Source organism: Liolophura sinensis, chromosome 6, assembly GCF_032854445.1.
Source record: "Liolophura sinensis isolate JHLJ2023 chromosome 6, CUHK_Ljap_v2, whole genome shotgun sequence".
Lineage (NCBI taxonomy): Eukaryota > Metazoa > Mollusca > Polyplacophora > Chitonida > Chitonidae > Liolophura > Liolophura sinensis.
Window position 1 is genome coordinate 78,732,867 of NC_088300.1, and position 26,047 is coordinate 78,758,913.

General features: G+C 41.7%; 2 protein-coding genes across 2 annotated transcripts; both read left to right on the top strand.

Annotated features, from left to right (window-relative positions):
* The first annotated feature begins 284 nt into the window (after nucleotides 1-284).
* LOC135468181 (uncharacterized) lies at nucleotides 285-5,153 on the top strand. The gene is made up of 2 exons (XM_064746271.1): nucleotides 285-1,823; nucleotides 3,254-5,153. The coding sequence occupies exons 1-2, from the start codon at nucleotides 726-728 to the stop codon at nucleotides 4,922-4,924; spliced, it is 2,769 nt and encodes a 922-aa protein (XP_064602341.1). The 5' UTR covers nucleotides 285-725; the 3' UTR covers nucleotides 4,925-5,153.
* A 4,284-nt stretch (nucleotides 5,154-9,437) lies between these two features.
* On the top strand, nucleotides 9,438-15,098 carry LOC135467772 (uncharacterized). Its single transcript, XM_064745611.1, has 2 exons — nucleotides 9,438-10,981; nucleotides 13,007-15,098. The coding sequence occupies exons 1-2, from the start codon at nucleotides 9,923-9,925 to the stop codon at nucleotides 14,672-14,674; spliced, it is 2,727 nt and encodes a 908-aa protein (XP_064601681.1). The 5' UTR covers nucleotides 9,438-9,922; the 3' UTR covers nucleotides 14,675-15,098.
* Nucleotides 15,099-26,047: the final 10,949 nt, after the last annotated feature.

A 26,047-nucleotide genomic window follows, 5' to 3' on the forward strand; every position in this document is an offset into this window, starting at 1 on the left:
CCCTATCTTTATATCTTTATTAACACAGTGTCTGCTTAACGTGTGTGATAAGTTAGCTTAAGTTTTAGATTTACAAAACTATAATGCAGGCATGTGACGTCATACGCCGAGTAACTGTCAAACAACACGTGCGCTCTAAGGCTGTAAGGCCTATGTGGGATTTTCCCAAATTCTTGGCCAATCAAAACTTCTTTATCAGCGGACGGGAGAGAAGGGCGGAATGCCGGATGTAACAAGCCCTCTGAGTGTACGCTGGTGAAGGAGCGTTATTCCCGCTGTGACACTGTCCTGTTAGTCGCTTCACGGTAATCTCATCCTAACTCATGTGTGACAGCGCAGAAGTCCACTCTTTAGTAGTCTATCCTGTGATCCTGTTAAGACGACCTCACGCTGCACTGAATTACACAGAGATAGAAATTCATATAGAATTGTCGAACAAGCTGAGGTGATAATCTACTGCGATTCACGGAACAAGCCAGGCAGCAACAGGTGGATGTGAACGACCTACTTTGTTTTAGACTGGGTATTTATGGTTGAAGATAGGTTGGTTAACTAGAGACAAGAGGATTTGTTTAAAGTTTTGTACGGTACGTCGGGAGAGGTAGAATAGGCCTACCTATTCAACTATATCACACCATGTGAATGGGAACACGAGCGTGTCAAAGTTGCTGTAGTTTATCAGCGGACATAAGCACGTCTAAGTACACAGTATATAGCAGAAAGCTATGGGCAAAGTCATGTGTGGCTGCATGATGTTGTTTTTCTGTGTCCAGATTAGCACGGTCAGCTGGACTTTGGCACAGGCTACTACGGCTCTACCGGACCCCTCTCGGCTCGGACTCCCCCCCGTACTCACTACTACCTCGTATAAGATCAACAGTTCCAAACCTCTTGTAGAGACCGCCGTGGAGGTGGAAGATTTGGCATGCGGAAAAAGTCACCTGTGTAATGGCTCATTAGGCAGGTATGACAATGGACGCTGCTTCGATTGTGGCAGATTTAGGTGTAAGTGTGACGAAGAGTGTCACATATATGGAGACTGCTGTGTAGATATGGCTATTGGCCAGGCCCCGGAATCGCGGGAACACCACCCACCTCATGTAGTATGTCAAAGAAGATACCCCAAGTATAACAATGATGAGGCCGCTAAGTATATATTCATGATTAGCAGTTGTCCACCAGATAGCTTGGCGGACATAGAGACGGTATCCAAGTGTGAAAAGGCTGACGTGTATGATTACGAGCAAGCCACGCCAGTCACAGATTTAGGAACAGGCTTGGTCTACAGAAACTCTTTCTGTGCACAGTGTTTTGGTGTACAACGGTACAAAGTGTGGACGTACAACATCAAGTGCCAAGTTGGGTCTTCAGCCGAAGGAGCCCGTAGCAAGACGGAACTATGGGAACTTGTACTGAATGACACCCAATGTACTGTGACTAATTCTCCACCTAGCGTGACACCTGGGAAACTAAGGGACTGTATTCTGGAAACCAAAAGACAGTGTAATGAGACTGGACTGTGGGAGAAATACAACAAGATCACTGAAGATCTCTGCAGATCGTATTATAATCCTGTGGAGTACTACGATGACAAAAACAGGTATAGAAATGTGTTTTGTGCCATGTGCAATGGTGCAGAAGTTGATCGAAAAAAGCAGTGTGTTTACATTCCACACAGTCGTATCAGACCTAGGCCACGCACCCACTTCACCCAGCCCCTCAGTGTTCTCATAGACTTTAACGCAGAGTCTGTGGCCGATGATGCCACGTCATACAGCACAGAGAGCCGCTGTCCGACTGGTCAGATTTTCAACCCTTTGACGGTAAGTGTTGAGCAGCATATGGCAAGATGCTTTTGCCGTTGTGGCAAACAAACAAACAAACAAACAATTCTCAGTCCAAGAATTTTTCACTTATGTAATGGGGTTCAGTTTTATGGGTGGAGGAAACTGAAATACCTGGTTTGAACCACCAACCTTTGGTAAGTTACTGATGATCTTGCCCACGTGAATGTCATCTTGATGGAAGACAAATAGTCTTCAAGGAATTTTTCTGCGTACATCATATTCAGTTTTTCCTCCCAAAATAGCAAGCGCACCCTCTCGTTTATAAAGTAGGTGCACAACCTCAATTAACCGTGATTTAGATTTGGTTAGTTTACACAAGCTGAACGAAGCGGTTTGCTTGCGCTGTGTGGATCATGCGCAGATGACACTGTTATAATGTTGATAGTTAGGCGTAGGTATAGGTAAAGCTAATCTGCGTGTAAGGGCCTTAGAGGCCGAGGGGGTTAGCACGACTTTTTGAGGGTACACGCAGACCTATTTCATGCCAAAATATTACAGATAAATGTTAAATATACGTGAATATATACCTGTGATAACAATAGTGTTGTCATATCCTGACTTTATGTACCGTTACTATGCACTCGTTGCCCCTTGTCTCTAGATACAAAAAAAATACGAGTGAGGAGGGGTCTGCATGACATTCTACTGCTACCCCCTATTCATCCTGACGTTAAGTCTTTACAACAAATAATTTGCCAACATCAGCACGCGGTATTAGCATGTTGTGTTCTAAAACATAGTCACCTGTATTCCAAGCCTCTCTTTTTAACCTTCCGGAAATAAAATTTCCGGAAAGGGAGTCTTATATATACTGACTTATATAAACTTATATATCTCACCCACACCTTTCATTGGCTGTTCGTAGTTCATCGTAGTTGCGTTTTAGTGGCATATCGCCGTGGCCTTAGGCAACAGATTTAAATTCTGCTGACATTTACGCGACTTAACTGCGTAAACATTCTGGGGAAGTTGTACATCACTTTCTTTGCCTTTGTCCTTCTACAGCTTTCACGAAGTGGCGGTAAATCATGCATTCATTTTTATTTTCCGGTTTAGATAGGAGTCCGATTATGTACTACTCTAGCTCAAAAGCAAAATTGTATTGGAGCCTGAAGTGTACCTGACGAACCAAGGTATTTTACTGAGGCCACCATAATGAATAACACGCAAACATTTATATTTGTAGCTTATGTCATTTTATACTTACGTCAATAGAAAAACATAAAATCACATGAGTATACTTGTCTTTCCGGTATTATCCCAGTTTGTCAGATGTAAGCATGAACCTCATTTTCCAATCAATTTCTTCCACAATTATTTATTCTCCTGTGCAAGACATTTTTGTTACTAGATATTTGTACTAGATATTTAACATTTCACTTATTGTTTTTTGTTCTTATTGCTAGGCGTCCTGTATCGCTCTATCGTGTTCCCAGCGGAGGCTTCTCAACGGGGAGGCGTGTGAGCCACTGTACCAGAGCATCCAGGGTCTTGGATACAGCTTCTCCTTGGCGGTCACACCCTTGGCACCTGTATTGGCCAACGCTACTGAAGCACTATACATTGTCTACCAGAAGAGGTTGAACTCTGCTTTAAACAAATTTCAGCCATTAAGCTTTACAACAATACTGTTTGACGCTTATTCAAAGAGCCCGGTGTCAAATACCGTGCCACGTCTACTCAGTGTCGTGAAGGTCCAGGGATATGTTATATCTAACGCGGGCGCCGACATCTACACAATGGAGCAGGCATTGAGAGATTTGGACACAATGGCGGTCAGTGCGATTATAAACAATGTGGAAGTCCCGTTTCAAACTCGATTCATGAGCTGTCCAGAATATGACCCGATTATGTTAGAAGGTAACCTATCTCCAGGAACGCACACCGAGTTCATTTCCTCGCCCCGATTCCAGAATTGTCGTGACGACTCTTGTATCCGAGGTGTTGACTACATGCCGGTAAATGGTGTCCTCGATTGCCCTCACATTTTAATAGACCTGCCCCAGTCGAACATCACTTTGGACTCCAGTAACAGTTCTCTTGTTGTTTTCAATCAAACCATTCCCATAGACAACTCAAGCCACCACCTTTGTGGTAACATCTTGAAACTTTGTGCCAGTGTTGTTTATAGTATTCAGGAAATTTACAGTGCCGGTTCCCAGAACAATACTTCTCAAGAGGGTAGTACAAGGACAGAGGAGAGCTTAGCCATGGTCGTCGTCTCAGTCGTCTGCATCGCCCTGTCCTTGATCTGCCTCTGTATCACATTCATCATATATTGTCTCATACCACAACTTCGTAGCTTGCCGGGCAAAAACACCATGGCCTTGATATTTCATTTATTTTGTGCTCAATTAATTTTTCAGGTAGGCATCCAGCAAGTACAAAACAGAACGGTTTGTCGCGCGATGGGAGTCCTCATCCATTACTTCTGGTTAACTGCCTTTGGCTGGATGGCCATTAGCGCTTACCACATGTGTGCTGTGTTTTCCAACATGGCTGCCAGTAGATTTAATGACAGATCTGCAGAAAGGAAAACGTTGGCCAAATATTTTATCCTGTGTAATGTATTTGCCCTCGTGTTCGTGATAAGCTGTATTGTGTACCACGTGGCCGCGTCCGGTGGTCAGGATATAGGTTACGGTGAGCAAATTTGCTTTCTGAACAAACCCTTGGACATAGGGATCTTCTTTGCCCTACCTGTAGGGCTTGTTCTCACCTTCAATGTGATCTGCTTTATTCGAACCGTTGTTTCCATCCGGAGAGTACCGGACATGAAGAATGCCAAGAACAAGCCAAACAGAAACCATGTACACGTGTATTTCCGCCTGTCTATACTTCTCGGTTTTACCTGGGTGTTTGGCTTTGTCGCCGCTGTGGTCAGGACCAATGTATGGTGGTATGTCTATATCATACTGAACGGACTTCAAGGTGTGTTTATATTTGTAGCGTATTGTCTCAACAAGAGGACTATCAGACAGCTCCGAGCCAGATTTAGCGGAACAGGCCATATTAAGTATTCGCGACCCACTAAGTCCAGCTCATCTGACAGAACCACCCATTCCACAACATTATAGGGATGATACCAGGCCAACGGCGATGGAAACACACTGCAAAAACATTCTACTGAATTTCTAGTCAATATTTTTAACATTCTTCCACATTTTATTGTTTGGATTCTTGTTAATTTATAATTATATATGTGTATATACATAGTGAATTCCATATCTTGTGGCTATTCAGTAAGGACGTATGCACCAATCTATACGTAAAGAGTTGGTGCGATGGAAAAAGAATAAAGATGTAAAAACGACGAATATCTCTTTGCTTTGTGCCCTGTATAACAAGCAGGACATTGGATATTAAGTAGCCCTTTGAATATTAAGCAGCACATTGCTCATCTAGCAGCATGATGCAGGCCTACTATCTTCCAAGCAAATTGTCAGATGGCACTTCTTCTTTCTTTCATTGGCGTCTAACGCCATACTGAAGAATGTTTCACTGGCGGCATATCTGATGGTTGTCTGGTTTGCGTGTGGGGAAAAGGGGGAATACTCCGGAAGAAATCACGAGCCTTCCCAGATACCTACAACCCCTGACTCAAAGCCCTAAACGAACCAGTGGGGGTATGTTTTGTCACGCGATAGTTTGGTGAATTGGCCGATGATTTGCAGTGGCAAGATGAACGCTTGTGTCGACTGGGTCAGTGGGGTCTCTTCATCACGATTAAACATGGTGTGCTGTGTATCGGGCAGATATCCCCATCTGTTCTGCTTACGGTAAAACACGTAGCTCTTCATGCAACGTGTTCGAAAACTGTACACATGGGTATATCAAGCCGAGTAAAACTAGTGTGACTGCTTAGTCATAACGATGTATCCAACTAGACAATGACACTGTGTCCCTTTGAAAGCCTAAAAACAAAATCTCACCACGTGGAAGGTAAAGTATATATATATATATATATATATATATATATATATATATATATATATATATATATATATATATATATATATATTTATTAACCAAGCATTGAAATGTTTTATGGGTTAAACCATTTACTCAAATTTTATGATTTCGCCATTTTTGTCCGTCATTACGTCAGGTAAGCTAATGTCTGGTGGTTGTGAGATATGTTCAAGCTTATTATTACTGTGTCCGTTTGACTGACATATGGTTGTCCAACTCATGTTTGACTGACATACGTTTACGTTTTACTGGAATAAGGGTATGTGTTACTGGCATAAAGTTATGCTTGGCTGAAATTATGTTCGACTGAAATAAGGCTATGTTCGACTGAAATAAGGTTATTCTTGACTGAAATAAGCCTGTGTTCGACTGAAATAGTTTTTATTGACTGAAATAAGGTTATGTTTGACTGAATTAAGGTTACCTGCGTAAGTTTATGCTTTACTCGCATAGGATTATGTTTGACTAGCATAAGCCCATGCGTGACTGGCTTAGTGATGCCTGACTGACATAAGACTGTGTTGGACTAAGATAAGGTTATGTATGACTGGCATAAGCTCATGTTTGACCGACAAAGGTCATGGCCGATTGGCATAAGGTTATGTTTGACTGGCATATGGTTATCAGCATTACCCCATGCCTGCAAATAGCCAACTGGACAATGTCTTCCCCAAGCGACTAACTAAATGACTCACAATATCTGGTTTCGTGGGGTTGTCACCGAGGTCCAAATCTTCGCTGACCCTTTCTTTCGACCAGTCTTAATGCGGTGTAAAGTTCCAAAAGCAGAAGGTCAGTGGTTTCTTATGAGCACCTATATGGACACCTATATGGACACCTATAATCCCCAGCGCATAAGTGATGCCACTCCCATAAATAAAAATAAAAAAGACTTTCAAATGCCGAACCTATCGCAAAACTGACGTTATATAGATGTGTTGTGAACAACGGACGTGTGGCGTGTTTGATGAAATATTGCCAATACAGGTAATGGTAATGCGACTTTTTGACGGCTCATAATAGGAGTTATTGACAATATGGGATCGTTACATTACTGACGGTTTAGGTCCCTGTCGATGTGTAACCAGGGAAATCAGTGCTAGTCTGTTTCTGTTAGACAGTCGCCTATATTCAGTTCTATGTAAAATCTATCATACTCGCTACCGAAATTGCCTTTTGTTAGTGACACCACAAGCTCTACACTCTGATATCTTTCCATATACGGTAAGAAAATGCAGTTAGAGCACTTTTCTTCGTGTATAATGTTAAACTCCATAAGCTTAGTTTCGACACAAAAACACATTACCTGGGCTTCGGGTAACATTACAATTAATCAATAACCATCGGCATCCTGGATATTGGGTGGATTATATTATTGGAGGCAGTAGTGACCCCTTGTTGGTACAACCAGTGTTTTAAGGTTTTGGTGGCGAGTATGACTGATTTTACAATAGTGGCGAGTATGACTGATTTGGCTAAAAGAAATAGACTAAAGCAGCTGGTAGCTCTGGTGTTCGCTGTAAGGTTGATAGACGTTGCTGACACTAACGCAGTCAGAAGTTAATATTCGGCCCAAAGTCTGGCCAGTGATCTCCAATGTCTCTATTAGAGAAAGAGCTCATTTATATTCATAACCTATCATATTGCCTCTCAAGCCTGAATGTCCCCGCCAGGCCTTACTGGAAAACAATGGAATGTAGAGACATCAGCGTATATCACATTAATTAGACCGTTAGTCTAACTGGTCGTGCAAAGTTATGAAGTCAATGACTTGTGGGTTAATGTGACGATATAGGTGTAAATTTCAGAGACGTATAAAGTAAAGTCAAATAAAAATGACATACTCTAGATTATATAGCACGCTGGATTAAGACAATCTCGGCTTTAGACTACGCTGAGGCATATAACATGTGTCACTAGGATTTAACACGGGTATACTGGATCTGCATACGAGACTGCTTCGGTGGACTAATTGTTAGAGCTTCCGCCTCAAAGTCGGATCATACCGAAGACTTTAATATGGCAGGGGAGAGTGCTGTAAGATGGGCCATTTTGTACAAAATGTAATCAAAAATACACAATATTAGATTTTGTCAAATACAAACTATGCTGATTTAAGCGTACCTTGAAGAGCATAACAGAAAATCAGATATGTAAGCACAAGTTTTACAAAGATTGGATCATGGGCATGCAGTTAGTGCCTAGATTTTATCGTAGTTTTGTAAGTCATGCGGGAATATGAGCAGAGTAGATCCCCCAAGTGTCGTAGGCACAGGGAAATTTTGAACAATGTTATCATTTATGAAACAGGTTTCCTGTTGACAAAGAGAACCATCTTCATTCGATCAATTACCTCTGAAAGAATATACATTCATGGCGCCTTTTCCTAAATCTGACGCTTATACTAACCAGGGTTGATCTAAAATGATACCTGTCCACTCTAATCTCAAGGAATAACTAGCTAGGATATTTTAGGCAACGCCACTAGCTAGGTGAAAAAGGTCAGCACACGTTTTTGACAGCATGTATGGTGCTTCTGGCTTACGTTGCACATATCGATACTTTTTTAAAGAGTGTGGCTCATCTTACCCCTTGGTTCATTTTCACCCAGTCTACCCTACTTGTCTCTGCCTAGCTTGACGCTCAGCACTGAGAGGTTATAGAACAAGAAAAGACAACTGCTTGGCCCGGTGTAAGTATAATATGATTGGGTGGGTGTCATGCCTGATGTCTTCCGCATGATGCTTCAGTGACGCCTTGCCACAAAAAGACACAGTATATGGATACACACCTATAATGACTCCTCGTCGTCATATGACTGAAAAGTTGTTAGTACGATTCATGCATTCATTCTGTTCGGAGAGAGCGCCAAGGACGAACAATATTGTACAGGTATTCAGTCTCGAGGAGAAGTATTCAAAAGTCACAAAGCGGGTGACCGCTTACATTCATGGCATTTTAGCTACGGGAATAACTGATTCGTCATTCTATACTTGCCTACACTGGCCATGATCTTAACCACGGAAGACCAACTGGGTCAAGCGCGTGGACAATAGCCAGTGCTGTGAGCGTAGCCGTGAGAGATTAGAGGACGATGAACAAACGTTAAGTGTGAGACTGATTGTAGAGTGGGGTTAATGGAGTCATAATCCGAATAACCTGCCCCGATCGGGAATATTCAGAGCACAGACAGAAGGTCAGCAGGTTTTAAAGTGATTAGTTTTATTACTAAATGCACTGTAGTAAATGAACTCATCTTGTCATGGGATATGTCGCCTATCACTCATGTGCCCTGGTAATGGTTTCGAGCATAGGCTATCTTGTTTGCACTTCTGAATGACTACTTCCAATTCCCATGCGGCACACAATGTAGGAAAGCGTCAGTGCTATCTGAACAATACCTGTACTTCTATTGGTACTAGCGGAAGGACTGCCTACACACCAAGCCGGATTTGTCTATTCATACGAAGTGAGGGTGAGGCTGTTTAAACTCCGGATGTAAATCTGAATGATATATTCAGGCAAGCCAGACGTGTTTATAACACAACTGTCGTTACTACACCAGTGTGGCTTAAGCGATACGGTTTTCTGTACCCCCTTCTCTGTGTAGCATCACCACCGCCAAACTTTTCTCACCGTCTTCAACTTTCAACGACCAGATTGTTACAAGACGTACTCTGCCTTTCTTTCGAGTTGACTGTGTTTGAACTGACCTACTTTTTAAGATGTACACAGCCAAGTCAGGACAGTATCGCTGATTTCATCTTCACCGTGACGTTCCAGTCCGTGAGTTTGCACTGAAGTACACCCTCGCCTTCAAATACTCTACCAGTAGGACGAACTTAGACGAGGGTTTTGGACGTCGGACTTCGGGAAAGCATACAGAGGAGATATAATTTCGTACTTTTTAACAACACAGCTCAAGACAGCACAGCCGGTGGTAAACTTCTACCTAAGTATCTAACTCTGGCAGACGTGGCTTGTTATTTAATACTTTATTTCCGAGCAGGAGATAGCAAGTAATTCCAGGGACTATGCTGACTGTATACAGTCATCCTCAAACTGACTAGTTGTGATTTTACGTCTCACCAAAACTGTGAATCATGAAGGCATCTTTAATGCTGGCAGGCTGTATAGTGCTGGTGGTAGTGCGGGTCTGTTCCCCACAAACAGTTCCCAACAACTCGCCCCCTATCCCCAACAATGTGCCGCAAGGAGCTGTCTCCATTTACTACGCCATAAAGACAAACGTCACTTTTAGGAACACAACAATTGACGCCATGGATTACTCGTGTGGGGCAAATGCCTTTTGCGATGCATCTCTCGCCAATTTCCCTAATGCGTTTTGTTTTACGTGTCAGAAATGTCACTGTGACGATGTTTGTACGCTCTATGGCGACTGTTGTGTTGATCGCTTGTTTGAAGTTGACACAGACTCACCAACTCCACCATCTTCACAGATCACCTGTCAACGACAACATCCAAGGAGCAAAGAACATAAGAATCCATATGTGTTCATGGTGACGTCCTGTCCCCAAGACTCACTGGCTGACCAACTGACCAGAAGAAGATGCGAGAGACCGTCTGATTCCACGGTAAAGGAGTCGACGCCGGTGTCTGTTCTGACGACTCAGATAACGTATCGGAACAGTTACTGCGCCTCTTGTCACGGTCAGATGGACTTCGTGGAATGGCGCCATGAGGTCAGCTGTTCACAGGGAGACGTCCTGAGGACAGCTAAGGACAAGGATGATCTCTGGTCTCTGGTCATAGCTAGTCCACACTGTAAAGTTAAGAGTTCTCCTCCGAGTGGAGTACACACCAGAGAATGCCTGGACGGACTGATAGGCAAGTGCAACATTACGGGAAGATGGGAAACTAGAAATGACAGGATAGAAACACTTTGTAACATGTACACCCGCCCGGTACAAGCGACAATCAGCAGGTATAAAAATATTTTCTGCTCTCTATGTAATGGAGAAAAAATGTCCCGACATGTACATTGCTCTGATAGTAATGTCGTTTTTCCAAATTTGGTGACATCTCCGCTGAGTGTTATCATTGACTTCAATCCGAAACCGCGGCTAATGTCGGGTGTACCAGAGCTGGCGCAGGTGGACACACCCAAGTGTAACGACTCACAGATCTACGACCCTCTGTCTGTAAGTTTTCTGCGTCATTCCTTCCGAAAAATATAGTCCATAAACACATAATGATATTTTAATTTTAGAATATTTTTATGGTCTTCTAGGGGTTTCCTGTTGCTATTTCCATGGCGCCGATATGACGCGGTAATCTTTACTGTCATTCAACATAGGCATTTCTGTCCCGAAAAGTTCCAGAAATGGGATACTGCCGATTATACAAGTAGTTTTCCAGATGATTAACTACCCGATGAACGAAAAAGGAGCCACACGTGTCTTATTATTACGTGAAGACTTATAGATCGGTTTTAACAATTTTGCTAAATGGTATATTTTTGCAACATCAAGACGCACTATTTACCAAACTGCTTCGATAGAGTGTTGTACACAGTCAGTATGGGGACACAGGGTGGACCTGCCCATGGATTAGGTTTAAGTTGTGAGAAATACCCAAACCATTTCTGTCTTTTGGTTTTGACTGTGCGTGGGACAATAACCTTCATGATCTCGGGGTGGGAGACAGGCTCCCTGACGACTTATTAACCTGGCTATATACCATGTTAAATGCCAGCACAGGGGTATAGCCTTTTTAAACTATACAAACCATTTGACCGTTAACAAATGTCACCTTTTTACATCCCTCCAGGCCCGCATGGTAGCTGGCCAGGAATGCAAACAGATCGAAAACATCTCATTTGATATGGGTTATCCCGGTCAAGGTTTAAATGTATTAAGTTTAAATTTATGAAGTTCTATGACATGATTTTAATAACCTTTAAGCCCATCAAGAAGATGCACAGTTTTTTTAATTATACAAGCAGCCAATTTAGAAATGAGTTCTTCAATCGGGCTCATTCAGAAATTCGCTGGTAGAAAACAATGTACTTCCGATGTGCTCATGCTCATACATGTATTGACTTACAATAGATCGTAGCTTGTATGAATTAGTCCTGACGATTTGACTCGGCTCTGACTTGTATTAGTCTTTAATGCATGTGGTAGCCTGTATGAATTGATCGTGACAATGTGACTAGGTTCTGACTTGTATTAGTCTGTAATGCTTATGGGAGCCCGTATTAATTGGTCATGACGATGTGACTCGCCTCTGACTTGTGTTAGTCTCTAATGCATATGGTAGCCCGCATGAATTGATCATGACGATGTGACTTGGTTTTGATTTGTATTAGTCTTTAATGCATGTGGTAGCCTGTATGAATTGATCGTGACAATGTGACTAGGTTCTGATTTTTATTATTATCTAATGCATATGGTAGCCCGTATGAACTGGTCATGACGATGTGACAAGGCTCTGACTTTTATTAGTCTCAGATGCATATCGTAGCCCGTATGAATTGGTCATGATGATGTGACCGATCTCTGAGTTGTATTAGTATCTAATACATATGATAGCTTGTTTGACTTGGTCATACACGATGTGACTAGGCTCTGACTTGTATTAGTCTCTAATACATATGATATCCCGCATTAACTGGTCATGACGATGTGCTTCCACATGTTTCAACATGTATTGTGACATGATATACGGTAGCCCGTGTGAACTGGTCATGGCGACGTGACAACGCTATAACATTATGTGTTTGTTCAGACGACATATGAAGACTTGCTGCAACACGGAAAGTGACACGTTAATTAATTCATCCACGGCATGATCACTACGGGCTTTTGTTTTGCGCTTTATGATTCGTGTAATAAACCCACCAACAACGTCTGAATCTATTTGCAATCCAGTAGCCTTTATTGGCTCTCTAAAACAACTATTTTCAGTTAACGTCGGCCTAAAAAATACACTCATACCTAAAGAATTTCCTGTATCAGTGGAAAAATAACCCCAAATCTCCAAAACAATTGAGCTATAGGAGTAAACCCATGAGCATGATTGTCACATAACTTATTGTTAGTGCATTTCGCACAATGTTTTAACGTGTAAATTGCTGGCTTTATGTGCGCTAAACTCTAACGCTGGTGCACATAGTTAAAGGGGAAATATCTCACCATTTAATAAATGGTAACACTTTGTTTTAGGAAAGTTGCCGAAAGGTGCAGTGTCCTTACGGACGAGTCTGGTCTGGTGGGAGATGCGAGCTGATTTTGGACTCTGTGGCGGGCGTGGGTTATTCTGCTTCTCTAGCAATAAAGTTCACAGAGGAGCTAACATCGGCTGAATGGAACGACCTTGTCGAGGATTTTGTTAATGGGGATTTGCGACAAAATCTGCAGCAGTTCTCTCCTTTCATGTTTACAATGGTGTCGCGGTCATTATATGTTACACCACCCAGACTGGAGGGCATTTTTATTACCAGTGCACAAACAAGTGGGGCCAGAATAGACTTTAGGTTTGTCTCAATTTCATCAGGATACATCCAACAGTTGGAGGATGCTCTGAAAGGCGTCCACTCATTAGAGTTGACAAACTACACTGTTGGTGAGAAACGAGGCACATTATCATCGTTCCCTTTACCCTGTGCCTCCAGGATCTCGGATGTTCTACCCGGCATTCCAGGAGATACAGGGTTGTTTCGTGACCCGCCGTTTCCGGCCTGCGAATTTGGAAGTTGCGACTTCAGCTCTCTTACTTACGAACCCGTTCTTCACATTCTGAACTGTCCACATCTGGAGTTTAATCTTACGGATCACAATATAAAATTGGATTTGAAAAAAGCAAGTATGGAAATTGACAACAATACAATAGATTTGCAGGAATCGGATTACTGGGCGTGTGGAGACACCATTAAATTTTGTTCGCGTGGTCTTTCCCAGATTGCAACACAGATGGTGAAAAATCGCGCAACCAAGGAGAAGACCTCAGTCGTCAGTGTGTCACTGGCCTTGACCATTGTCTCTGTCGTGTGTATCGCTCTGTCTTTACTCTGTCTCCTTCTGACATTTCTCGTGTATTGTCTCTTACCTCAGCTAAGGACTTTGCCAGGTAAAAACACCATGGTACTTGTTGCTTATCTCTTCTGCGCTCAGCTATTTTTCCAGGTAGGCATAAACCTTACCTACAGCAAGAACCTTTGTCGTGCTATGGGTGTTCTCATCCATTACTTCTGGATAGTCACCTTCATGATTATGGGAACGTGTGCCTTCCACATGTACACGGTATTCACTAATATGTCAGCTAAACCATTCCATAATACACTTCGTGAAACGAAGAAAGTGATACGGTATATCATTATCTCCAACGTCTTGGCGATGCTTGTCGTAGGGGTGTGTATCGCTTACCACGCTGGGAGCACAGGCGGGGAAGACATCGGCTATGGCGGCAAAACATGCTTTCTGAAGGGTCCACTCGACATTGGAATTTTCTTTGCGGGGCCATTGGGCATCGTTCTCGTTTTCAACACATTCTGTTTCATTCGAGTTGTGCTCTCCATTCGGAACGCCCCCAATATGAAGTCTTCAAAGAACCAGACGAACAGGAACCACGTTACAGTGTACTTACGGTTGTCTATATTGCTGGGCTTTACATGGATCTTCGGACTCGTGGCGGCATCTTTACAAGTGGAAGTTTTATGGTATATTTTCGTAATACTTAATGGACTGCAAGGAGTTTTCATTTTTATCGCTTACTGTCTTAACAAAAGAATTCTCGACATGCTGAAAACTGTTTGTTGTGGGAAGACGTCAGACAAATATAACAGCACACCAGTCAATAGCCCAGTGGCAAGTACGGAAACCTCAACATTGTAAAACATTACTCCAGCAAGGGGAGGTGTGTTTACGCTGCGCTCATCTGGAAGATTAACTACATGAGGAGAGTGAACAATGCCTGGGCACCTCAATTGCGGAGACACCTGACACCTTAAGATACCTCTACTGTTGTACAGGACTGAAATTCTCCCACAACATACATGTATATCCCGTAAGTTGTATGACTGGATGTGGACATTTTGATTTCCGCTATTCTTGCACATATATGTATGTAAGATTTGACTTTTGTCTGAAAATGAGGAGTATACGTTCATAAATGTGTGTATATATGTATGTAAGATGTGACTTTTGTCTGATAACGAGGAGTATACTTTCATAACTATGTGTATATATGTGTAAGATACGACTTTTGTCTGATAACGAGGAGTATGCCTTCATAAATATGTGTACGTGTAAGATGTCAGATGTGTCTGGAATATTTCTTCGTATATATGTGCATGAGATGTAATTTTAAGTCTACTTACAAGAAATATTGCAGCATATATATATGTCCTTAAGATGGACACATATTCCTTATATTATATATTGTATTCCTTCGTACATGTGCACTTAAGACGCGAGTTGTACATAGGTACGTAAAATGTGACTTGTACTTCGTCATATACATATATACATTTCATGGACTTTTATATGTACGTATAAGATGTGTACTTGTATAACGAGGAAATGTCTGCGACATTACAAATGACATATGCCATTCATATGATGGGCACAGCGGATATAGACCTACTTTGTAACTGATTTACTTAGTGTGGTCAATTCATCACCTGATTTTCTGGTCACTAGTGTAAGTTTAAATATAGCGGTCTGTACATACGTTGACGTTTTAAATGAAGTGACCAGAAGGGTTAAGTTTTAAGCGTTAAGTTAAGATGTATATAGGAGCTGACAGAGGAACACCAAAAAGTCTCCTCATTGATAACTTTTTACCATTGGTGCCGATTATGCCAATGCCAGTAGCATTGTCTAAATTCCACTCAGTAATAATTCCTTTGTGTTTGTTAGTGTTGTGACGTGTAGTTAGCACATGCATTCATAGGAATAGTATTTCCTTTTGTGATGGATTCTTACAGAATATAGGCCTATTCCAAACTAATGGATCTACCAGAAGTTCAGCGCTTGAGGTACCAGACCATTTGTTTTCAACTCGCAGTGTGGCTTGTATCTCACATGACTCAGCCTGACTTCACCGGGCACGGGACTCACTCTGACTTCACCAAGCACGGGACTCACCCTGACTTCACCAGGCACATGACTCACGCTGACTTCACCAAGCACATGACTCACCCTGACTTCACCAGGCACGGGGATCACTAATTAAACTTAGACTTAAGTCAGAATTTCAAATTATTCAGAATTGTTGTTTCTTATGTTATAAGGTCAAAATTTGCTTGACAACGTAGATTGGGGGTAAATTATTGTGGAAAAACTTTCAGCTAAAATAACGGAAAGGAATATATGATTGAAGCTCTGCCTTTAGTCTAAGATCGATTCGTGATCCTGGGGCCAGAAACGATATCAGGAAATTCGTTTGGAAGGTTACATTTCTCATATACCCATACCTTCACATTAGCCCGAGACCTTGGTCTAACGGTGGCGTATACATTCTAAAACGCGGGGACGGCTGGACAACCTTGGCCTAGGGTTATGTGGACCCTATTCCGGTGTAACGCTTACAAAGAGCTAACCCTCGTTCAATTCCGATGCATGTGAGTTAGATTCGCCCTGAATACACATAAAGCACAGCAATTCTGAAAGCTAAAATATTTACATACATTTTGCTACAATCTCTACTAGCCTTCACACCATTCTTCTGTAAATCTTAGCCGAAGTCGAAAACAGGCTCCTATTTAGCAGGCCGCCGCGCGATGCCATGTTTTTAAAATCTGGGTCAACGAGGCGCGCATGCGCAGCAGCGGTTGATCTTTCCGTGAGTGAGTGAGTGCTTGGGGATTAACGTCGTACTTAACAATTTTTCAGTCATATGACGACGAAGAAATCCTTAGAACACATGTAATGTGCCTCCTTGTTGCAGGACAGATTTCCACCGCTCTTTTATCTAGTGCTGCTTCACTGAGATGCCCTACCGAAGGCAAGTAAGCCATTATACTGATACGGGTCAACCAGTAGTTGCACTATTCCCTTCATGCTGAACGTCAAGCGAGGAAGCTGCGACTCCCTCTTTTAAAGTCTTAGGTGTGACTCGACCCAGGATTGACCCTGGATCTACTGCGAAGCGGACTGATCTTTCCGTGAAATTTAGAATGGAACGGTTGCCTAAGATAATCGGCATTTCGCACAAATTGTGAGGTCAGTCATTCTGCTCCATAGTGCTCAGACAATTGCATATTCGCGCCTCCCCAGTTCTATCTGACAGAACTGACAGCCAGCTGATCAAAACATAGAGACGTGGTTAAAGGTCAACCACACATGCGCGTCGAGCAACAACCCGATTTATTTGGTCACAGGGCATATGAGCGTAAGTCACAAATTTTAATTATCTTGGCTTTACCGGCTGCAGAATGTGGCAAAAATTGGCTTAGAAACAAGGAATGTCTTGATGAACATTATTTATTGGAGTTCTGCCCGGTAAATGCTTGTATTGGTTCATTTTGCACGGATTTTTGTGGCGCGGAGTTTCTACACACTAAGCAGTTTTCAAATACCACTACCTTAACTTGTAAGATTCCTCGGCTGTGTTCTACTCCTAACTCAACATTAAAAGATCACAGTCGAGGTCCTTGGCCATCTTCACAGTGCCCAGCGTCAAGTGGCCAAGTACATGTGTTAATGGACTGCCAATAAACCTTCATCTGTACCGACTAGCCTTCGCCGGACATTATCCCAACCCGTTTAGGCAATACTGTCATTTCTGCGCAGTAACCTAACGTTCAAACGCATTTTTACCTCAGCGGGCATTTTAATGTGCTTTCTGTTCGTGTAACGGATTCTATATCACCATTGCTTGCACTCACTGTACATTGTGGTGAGACTTCTGGTCGAGCGGTTATGTATGTCACAGCTTAACCACCACGTCGCAATCAATCACCTCAGTTGTTCCAGTCTAGATCTCACTGACGCTGTCTTTCCTCAAAAGGTTTGCTACTTCCTGATAAGTCATCTTCCGGACTCCCATCATGATTTCCACCATCCATATGTTTGACTCCCGTTGTAACGATGCAATATTCTTGGACTCAGCGTAAAACGGATATTGCGTGTAGACCTGTTTCTCGGATGCTTATTGTGAAAAGCAGTCTCTTCAGTGAACTGACGTTACATGCTGCACCCAGACCACAACCCCGCAACCAGAACAATAGTCGAACTAATGACTGGAGAAGAAATAATAGAAAGGAATACATCTTAATTGTGAGAAATGCAACTTACATTTACAAAGGCAAGCTGAAAATAACTGAGCGACAAACAGCGGATGGTTAACCCACCCATACCAATTTGGGGACGGGCTTTTTGTCAGGCATGTCACTATAGGTTATTATGCCGACCCAAGTTTTAGCCACAATCTCGAACACCAAACCAGCTGCAATGGAATGACTGACTTATAGGAGAGAAGATTTCTTCTTACGTGTTAATTCGAGGTCGTTTAATACATTTAATTTAATTAATCTGATACATATAGAAGAAAGCGGTGTTTAGCTTTTCTCCTCTCCTCTCTGACAGATCATGGAAATGCATAATGACAATTTATTACACGTCACTGGGGTATAATTACTCAAAATGATGCAGTCACATTTAACATTCAGCAACATTAGAGCAATGCGATGACACCTGGCCTCGTATTTATCAAACATCTTAAGACTTAAGTGAAATATTCAAACAACTACAAATAAAATGTTTTGCTCTAGAATGTTGGAAATCTGTACACTGATTCTTCAGAACATTGTACGAACCATAGTTTGAACTCTTCCTGTTCTGAGTTAGGTTTTTTATGGACTTCTTTCAGAGGCATTTAGGAATTGGGATGGTATAGATTGACAGAGGCATTACTTATGGATAACAACTGCTGGATTTATGTTGTTGGTGACGTTTCGCTGTAGGTTCTTACATCGAGGTTCTTACATCGATATGGTTTGATAACGATGTAAGAACCTACATCGAAACGTCACCAACACAATAAATCCAGGAGTTGTTATCCATAAGTAATGCCTCTGTCAATCTATTTTTATGGACTTGAAATTTATGAGCTTGGTCTTATAGGAGAAGAAAGCTTAAAAACATGACACTATTGGCTGAAAAGACCACATTTTTTTCTATCTGGTGGTGCCTGCTGGATAATTTTGCGATTTTTCCTCCCCATACACGTAAGGTCTGAAAACGGCAAAGCTGACATAAATCGCTGAGTCCATCTCGTCCTCCATCTTTAACACCCTGTAATTTATTCAGGGGGTGTGTTGCTTCTTAGCCAGTGAGAGTCGTTAAATCTGCCGGCTTGTTCGTGTAAACTCGGAAACTACGTCCAATATTCCGGTTTCCGATCGTCAAGCGGAAAACGAACTGTACTGTTCGCTACCTTCTGAGAAGAAGAGTTCTACCGGAAATGTACGAACTGCACTTCGGAGGTTTCCGACGGAAATTCTCCTCCTAACACAGAAGACTTCATGACTGGTTCTTAGGCAAAATGGAGTCGCCCTCAGCGAATTTTGGCGCTGACTTTATTTATAATTTATCATCTTGAGGTACATATTAGAATTTTTTCTAGTCAACCAGCAGAATCATGGTTTATGCAGGAATACAGTGTAATTAAAGACGTACAACAGAGAGCAAAACCAGACCAACGGCGACAGTGTGCTAGCTGGCAAATGGTCACGCGGAAGGCGAGATTTCCGCTATTCGGGGGGACACCAAGGTGTTTCTTGCTGTTGTTAAAACCGCGCCCTTCATGGTTCCACGAAGGTCACGGTCAAACATGGACGCAGTCAGCCACAATATGCACAGCATCCAAGGAAGAATGAAAGAATTGACGAAAAAGTCAAGATGGTAACAGGCAAACAACCTACAGCTTGTCTTTACAATAGCTGAATAGTAGAAACAGTTCGTGCACCCTGATAGTCTCGGCGCCACAGGCTCCGGTTTCTGTGAGCTGTTTTACGTTATTTTAAATTTGACGGGTAAAATTTGCAGATCTGGTTGAGGTTTTTTTAACGCGTTTTCTTATTAAGGCAATTCTTAGGTGTGGAATTCAATTGATCAAAAGTGGTGGATATTTTAACAAGGGCAAAAAGGAAATAGTTGCGTCAAAAAACATTTGTCGTCATGCTTTTAGGCCCGCCTCGAGTTGAGGATATTGTCCTCGTGGGTATTTTCCTCGAGAGGCATTTTCTTTGTGAGGCAATGTCCTTTACCATTATCCTCCTGAAACATTGTCCTCGTAAGACCCCATGTGACATTACTCTCATAAGACATTGTCCTCGTGAGACATTACCCTCTTGAGACATTATCCTCGGGAGACATTATCCCCATGAGACATTGTCGTAGGGACAATATCTTCGTGAGACATTGTCCTCGAGAGACATTATCGTCGTGAGACATTATCCGTGTGAAACATTGTGCAGGTTATACAATATCCTCATGAGACATTATCCTCGTAAGACATTGTCCTCTGGAGACATTGTCCTCCTGGCCTTCACTTTGCACCAGTATGACACCAATATAACACAAAAGTTGATAAAGAAGTTGAAACCAAATAACAGTTGTAAAGGCTATTACAAACAAATACAGGTGCCTTTAGATATATCCCTCAGAATTTATACATTCCAAGTTTTAAATTCTGACGTAAGTAAAAAATGAAACTGTGGGAGAGGCGATTGAAACAATATTGATTAATGCACAAAAATGCACAAAAATAAAATACAAGCAGAGAACCCTACCAAAGTTGTAGAATACGAAACTATATTAAAACCAACTAGTTCCTCTCTTGTTGAGACCAGAATAACTGAAACCTCGTTCTTACGAATAAGATCAAATACACGCACTGCGTTTTAAACAGCCTCTTAAACTCGCCAAACTTAGTTCGCCATATACGAGAACTTACCACGCAATCCAACTCAAGTCAACTCAGTTGTTCGTGCGGAGTTGGTCCCAATCACTGATGACCATACGACATTGCATTGAACGGGTATGTACTCGTGACGGCTGGACACTTGACGGTTGGACACGTGACGGCTCGACTTGACGAAAGGCTAATGTTTGTTGCAGAAGAGATAAGCAACAAATACCATGGTGGTTTTACCCGACAATTTCCTTAACTGAGGCAAAAGACAATACACAACAGAGACAATAGTCCAGGCCGCTGATACACCGACGACTGAGATCTTCTCCTTGGTTGCGCGATTTTTCATCATCTGTGTTGCAATCACGGAAAGACCAGCCGAATAAATCTTTATAATGTCTCCACTCGCCCCGGTAATCTTTTTTTTTTTTAAATATTTTCTTTTCGACCCTTACGCTTGAATTATTCGCATCGAAATTCCAAACTGAATCTGAGATGTTTATAGTCAGATGTAAACAATTTAATTCGGAAATTCCTTTGGAATTCTGCCTTGTTATGTTGGCTCCGAGGAAAAGGAACGGACGTATTAAACCTGGCCACGGGTACATCTTCTAACAAAGAGTAGGTTGTATCCCCGCAGTAAACTGGCACAGACCTTACAATGCCATTCCTCCTACTCACAGGTGAATTAAACTGTAAAAGAATTTGCCTTTCTAAGAATGTCTTCCTGTTCAGTGTGGCTCATCGAGAAAGCAGAGATGGACTCAAAATCAACCAGAGTACCAGAAATGGCAGAATCGTTTTCCTTGCTTCCCGCAGAGAAAACTGTTCGGTGTATTCTGGGGAAACTGAATGACGTTAGTGGCGTGGGATAAATACGAAGTAGCGTTAAATGATTTCTTAAAATACGCTTCCAGCTGAGATCAGGTATACCGGGTAAGTGTTGCAGTAGAATGGACTAGTGTAAGCCAGACCCTGGGAGCCCTTAAAATACCTCATACATCTACCATTTAGCAGAATTCTTCTGAAGGAACACTTGGCTGCTTTACAAGTCTCCTGAAAACATAAAAATATGATCATGTAAGCTGTAAGCATCTAGACGTCAAAAGAGACATTCTTACATTAGCCGTCAACCATTTTGGAAGTTATGGTGTTAATAAATGCAAGACCAATTCCTAAAATAACGTTTAGCACAAATCACAACAGAACTAAGAAAGCACCTGAAGTACGAAGTTAAAACGGATTCATGCAAAAAGATGCAGTTTTCAATGGTGATGGCAAGGCACAAGAAATCTTCCTCTGTTTGGAGAACATTAGTGTTCTGAACATTTTGTTCATAATTATTTACAGGAAAACTATACTAAATGTATTTAAGAAACTTATAGTGAATATTATTGAAGACGTACACCATATTGAGAGTGAAACCAGAGCAGCGACTGCGGTGCGATACCTGGCAAATAATCACGCATAACCGGTGAAATACAGTCTAATGAGAATTTTGCCTCAGTTAGGGTTTTCTAACAAGAATTACTCAACAATTTGATGGAATATCCTTGACGCACCCGTTTTTGCATTATTAACCTGTGGCGTTGATTGAAATCGTAACATGTGTGGTCATGCAACAAGGTAAGATATGCACACGTCATATGCAGAACTCTTTGGTATATTCACAACGTCAAAATTTAAGCTACTCCTCTGGTCATAAAGTCGGCGTGACAGGAAAGTGTTGTGGCCTTTGTTCAAATACAATTCCGGCTAATACGCACTATGTGCGGTTTCCTTTAAATCCAGCGAAGGTGAATACACATCTTTTACAGGTTTTGCTGGACAGATTGTTTAAAGCTAGCAGTATTTTGCTACATACAAAAAGCCCTAAAAGCCCTATCATTAGGTTTACTGACTACTGATATTTGATTGTCTAAACCTAACCTAACAAGGAACGTTTGTTCTCAGGATTCGTCCAGAATTTAAGATTTCCTACATAAATTGGATCAAACAGTTCTGTGTTGTTACAGCCATACGATTTCCTATTCTTTTGTCATTAGCTAAAAGCCTAAAAATTCAATCAAAACACTCAGTGGATAACTGTCTAGCACCGGGCCACCAGCCTTTGCGAAGAAACTAAAACAGCCATAGTTCTTTGACAATTCCGCTCCATTGCAAACAGCAGAGAAGACATTTCTATACCTGGTGAAATCACGTATGATTGGACTAGTGACCATTCGACACAATGTTTTTGCTCTGTCATTTCTACTTTTCCATTTTCCCTTAATGGTGCACTTATCTGTCAGTCCGTTCAAGAATTCTCGGTTGTGTACTCCACTCCTCGGAGAACTCAAAACCGTACAGTATGGACTAGCTATGACCAGAGACCAGAGATCATCCTTGTCCTTAGCTGTCCTCAGGACGTCTCCCTGTGAACAGCTGACCTCATGGCGCCATTCCACGAAGTCCATCTGACCGTGACAAGAGGCGCAGTAAGCAGTTGCGATACGTGATCTGAGTCATCCAGACAGACACCGTCGACTCCCTTACCATGGAATCGGACGTTCTCTCGCATCCTGTTCTGGTCCTCTGATCAGCAGCTGATTCTAGGGGACAGGACAGCACCATGAAGACATGACTGTTTTATTCTTTGCTCCTTGGATGTTGTCGTTGACAAGTGATTTGTGGAGAAGGTGGTGTTGGAGAATCTGTGTTCACTTCAAACGAGCAATCAACACAACAGTCGCCATAGAAGGTACAAACATTGTCACAGTGACATTTTGTCTGTTGACAGACTTTTCACATGGTCGTGAACTGACGAACTAGTAGGTCGTCACATTCTGGTTAGTTGATTGTCAGATTTGCAAAGCTTGTCATTTCTTTTCATGTCTATCACTTTCAACGGTAACGCCATCCATGGGCGAAGACGTTAATTCACACGGGATGTGTTTTTTTGTAAAATTGTATAAAACATCAAATTTTCCTTCAACAGCTTACTTAGATCCGCGTCCTGTTTTCTTTGTTTTCCTTTTTGCCATATGAAAAACATCGGGATGTTTCAAACGTTCAAGACACACAATACGATGTCTTTACTCATTATTTAAGTCCAATCAAAATCTCGTATTTCAATTCTGTACATTGCATGATTCAAGCTTAGACACGCCATTTCGTTAAACATAGCCGACCAAGTTTCTTGCACGGACAGTCTCACGACGTGTTTTAGATTAATTATAATATAAAGATTAATTATCTCGCGCTTTTCAGCTCTTTAAGGACGAAACAGATCAGGTTATAATTGTGTTAACAACAATTTCAGAAAACGTCCCAGCTTTTTTTTTTACCTATTATTTATAAATCTCATCTCAAACACGATTGGGATTCATTTAACCAGCGAACTGGATGCCCCGGTGAATAGATACTTTGATTGCTTGCTGTCATTTGTGCTGTACAATTTCACACCGGGTTATGAGTTGATGGAAAAAGTAATCACCGCCAATCCTTGAGTCCCTGACATAAAGACACTCCTCTCAACGAATAAAGGATTCGCTTTACACTGACTCATTGTTGTGAATTAACAGCGTGGAATGACAGCACCCACAGATATCTTCACCTCAATAAAGATACTTCAGACAATAGCAGGCATCTTAAACATCTTCTTATGTGTATCTGGTTGGGTTAATCACAAGTTAAGCTACAATAGACGTTACAATCGCACGTCCAGTCAAGGTACTTCACGTATGTTAACCTAATGAAATAATAGTTTCAGAGTAACGCTTCGTGAAAAAATCACATTTCACCTTTAGACGCATCCTAAAACAGCATGCACTGCGAGAAGGCAATTTGGAATAGCTAAGTAAGAGCTAAATTCATAAGTTGTTCGCTAGCACATATTGCTTGATAACGACGATAGCATACCTTTCCTAAAGCGGGATTGCGTTTGTGGGAATCTATTTTCTCACTTAACGTGTCATTGTACTACACTGTAATTTGTTAGAAAGCATGAAACTTGAGGGCCAAACTGAACACTTAAACATCCACCGCATTGACTGGTTGGGTTGAAAAGTCAACTTGCCCAGAGACCTGCAGCTGTTTATATCAATTTACAAATATTAGTGTTACGATCGTATACATATAAATTTACTTTTAAGTAATAACTGTTAACATAGCTGTATAATAAATTACATAAATTTATTATTGCTTATTGTTAACAAAACTGAATGATATATACAGCATGGTACTTTAATATTTGTAGGCCTGGGGCGAATTCAACAAAGCCAGTCTGCAGTAAAGCCTTGAAACGTGATAAATTGTTTAAATTGTGAACACATACAGGATGTACAATAGTTGTTACGGTTAGGAGTGTACAGTATGTATATTCATCAAAACTGAAACATACCGAGATCTTATAAACTGTGAATGAGAAAAAAAAATAAGATTTAAATGTTGAAGTAAAACTAAACAATATGTGACTTGCGTGCAAAAATATAGGCCTTCAATCAGATAACTCCTCCAAATCTCAGATATCGTTATAAGGCTGATGAACTATAGCATTTCCATTGTATTACGCTCTAAGAAAACAATCCTAAAGGACGACTACAGTCCGACCGGGATAAAAACGAGTTTAAGTCAAAAGAGACAACCCGCATACCTCTGTCACGCAATTTTCTACGTTACAATCCTCAGTACGTAAGTAGATTCGATGGCTATCAGTGGGAACAAATCTTGTATAGAAGCTAAACATCTAATTCTTTTGGCACCGAGGAAGGGAACAACTCCGAAAGCTACCCATCGCCACACCAATGGATCTATTTATTTATTTATTTATTTGATTGGTGTTTTACGCCGTACTCAAGAATATTTCACTTATACGACGGCGGCCAGCATTATGGTGGGTGGAAACCGGGCACAGCCCGGGGGAAACCCACGACCATCCGCAGGTTGCTGGCAGACCTTCCCACTTACGGCCGGAGAGGAAGCCAGCATGAGCTGGACTTGAACTCACAGCGACCGCATTGGTGAGAGGCTCCTGGGTCATTACGCTGCGCTAGCGCGCTAACCGACTGAGCCACGGAGGCCCCCACCAATGGATCTAAGAATCCATTATATCTCTACTGTGAACATTGGTTTACTTTCGACACACCGGGTTCTTCCGGCCATAAAACCACCGCCTCACAGAAATTACAAATCATTAAATACATCGTGAAACACTAATAAAAAAAGGCTCCAAAAATAATATTCAAATATTGACAAACTTTTGTTTGTATACCTAGTATTATATTTATATATGTTTATTTGAGTGGTTTTCCACAAGATTATTTCATTTAATAAAAACTAAATGGTGACATTATAGACTGGACTGATAA

Coding starts and splice junctions, on each gene's coding strand:
- LOC135467772 (XM_064745611.1), top strand. CDS start 9,923: ATGAAGGCATCTTTAATGCTGGCAGGCTGTATAGTGCTGGTGGTAGTG. Junction 10,982..13,006: donor AGATCTACGACCCTCTGTCT/GTAAGTTTTCTG, acceptor ACTTTGTTTTAG/GAAAGTTGCCGAAAGGTGCA.
- LOC135468181 (XM_064746271.1), top strand. CDS start 726: ATGGGCAAAGTCATGTGTGGCTGCATGATGTTGTTTTTCTGTGTCCAG. Junction 1,824..3,253: donor AGATTTTCAACCCTTTGACG/GTAAGTGTTGAG, acceptor TCTTATTGCTAG/GCGTCCTGTATCGCTCTATC.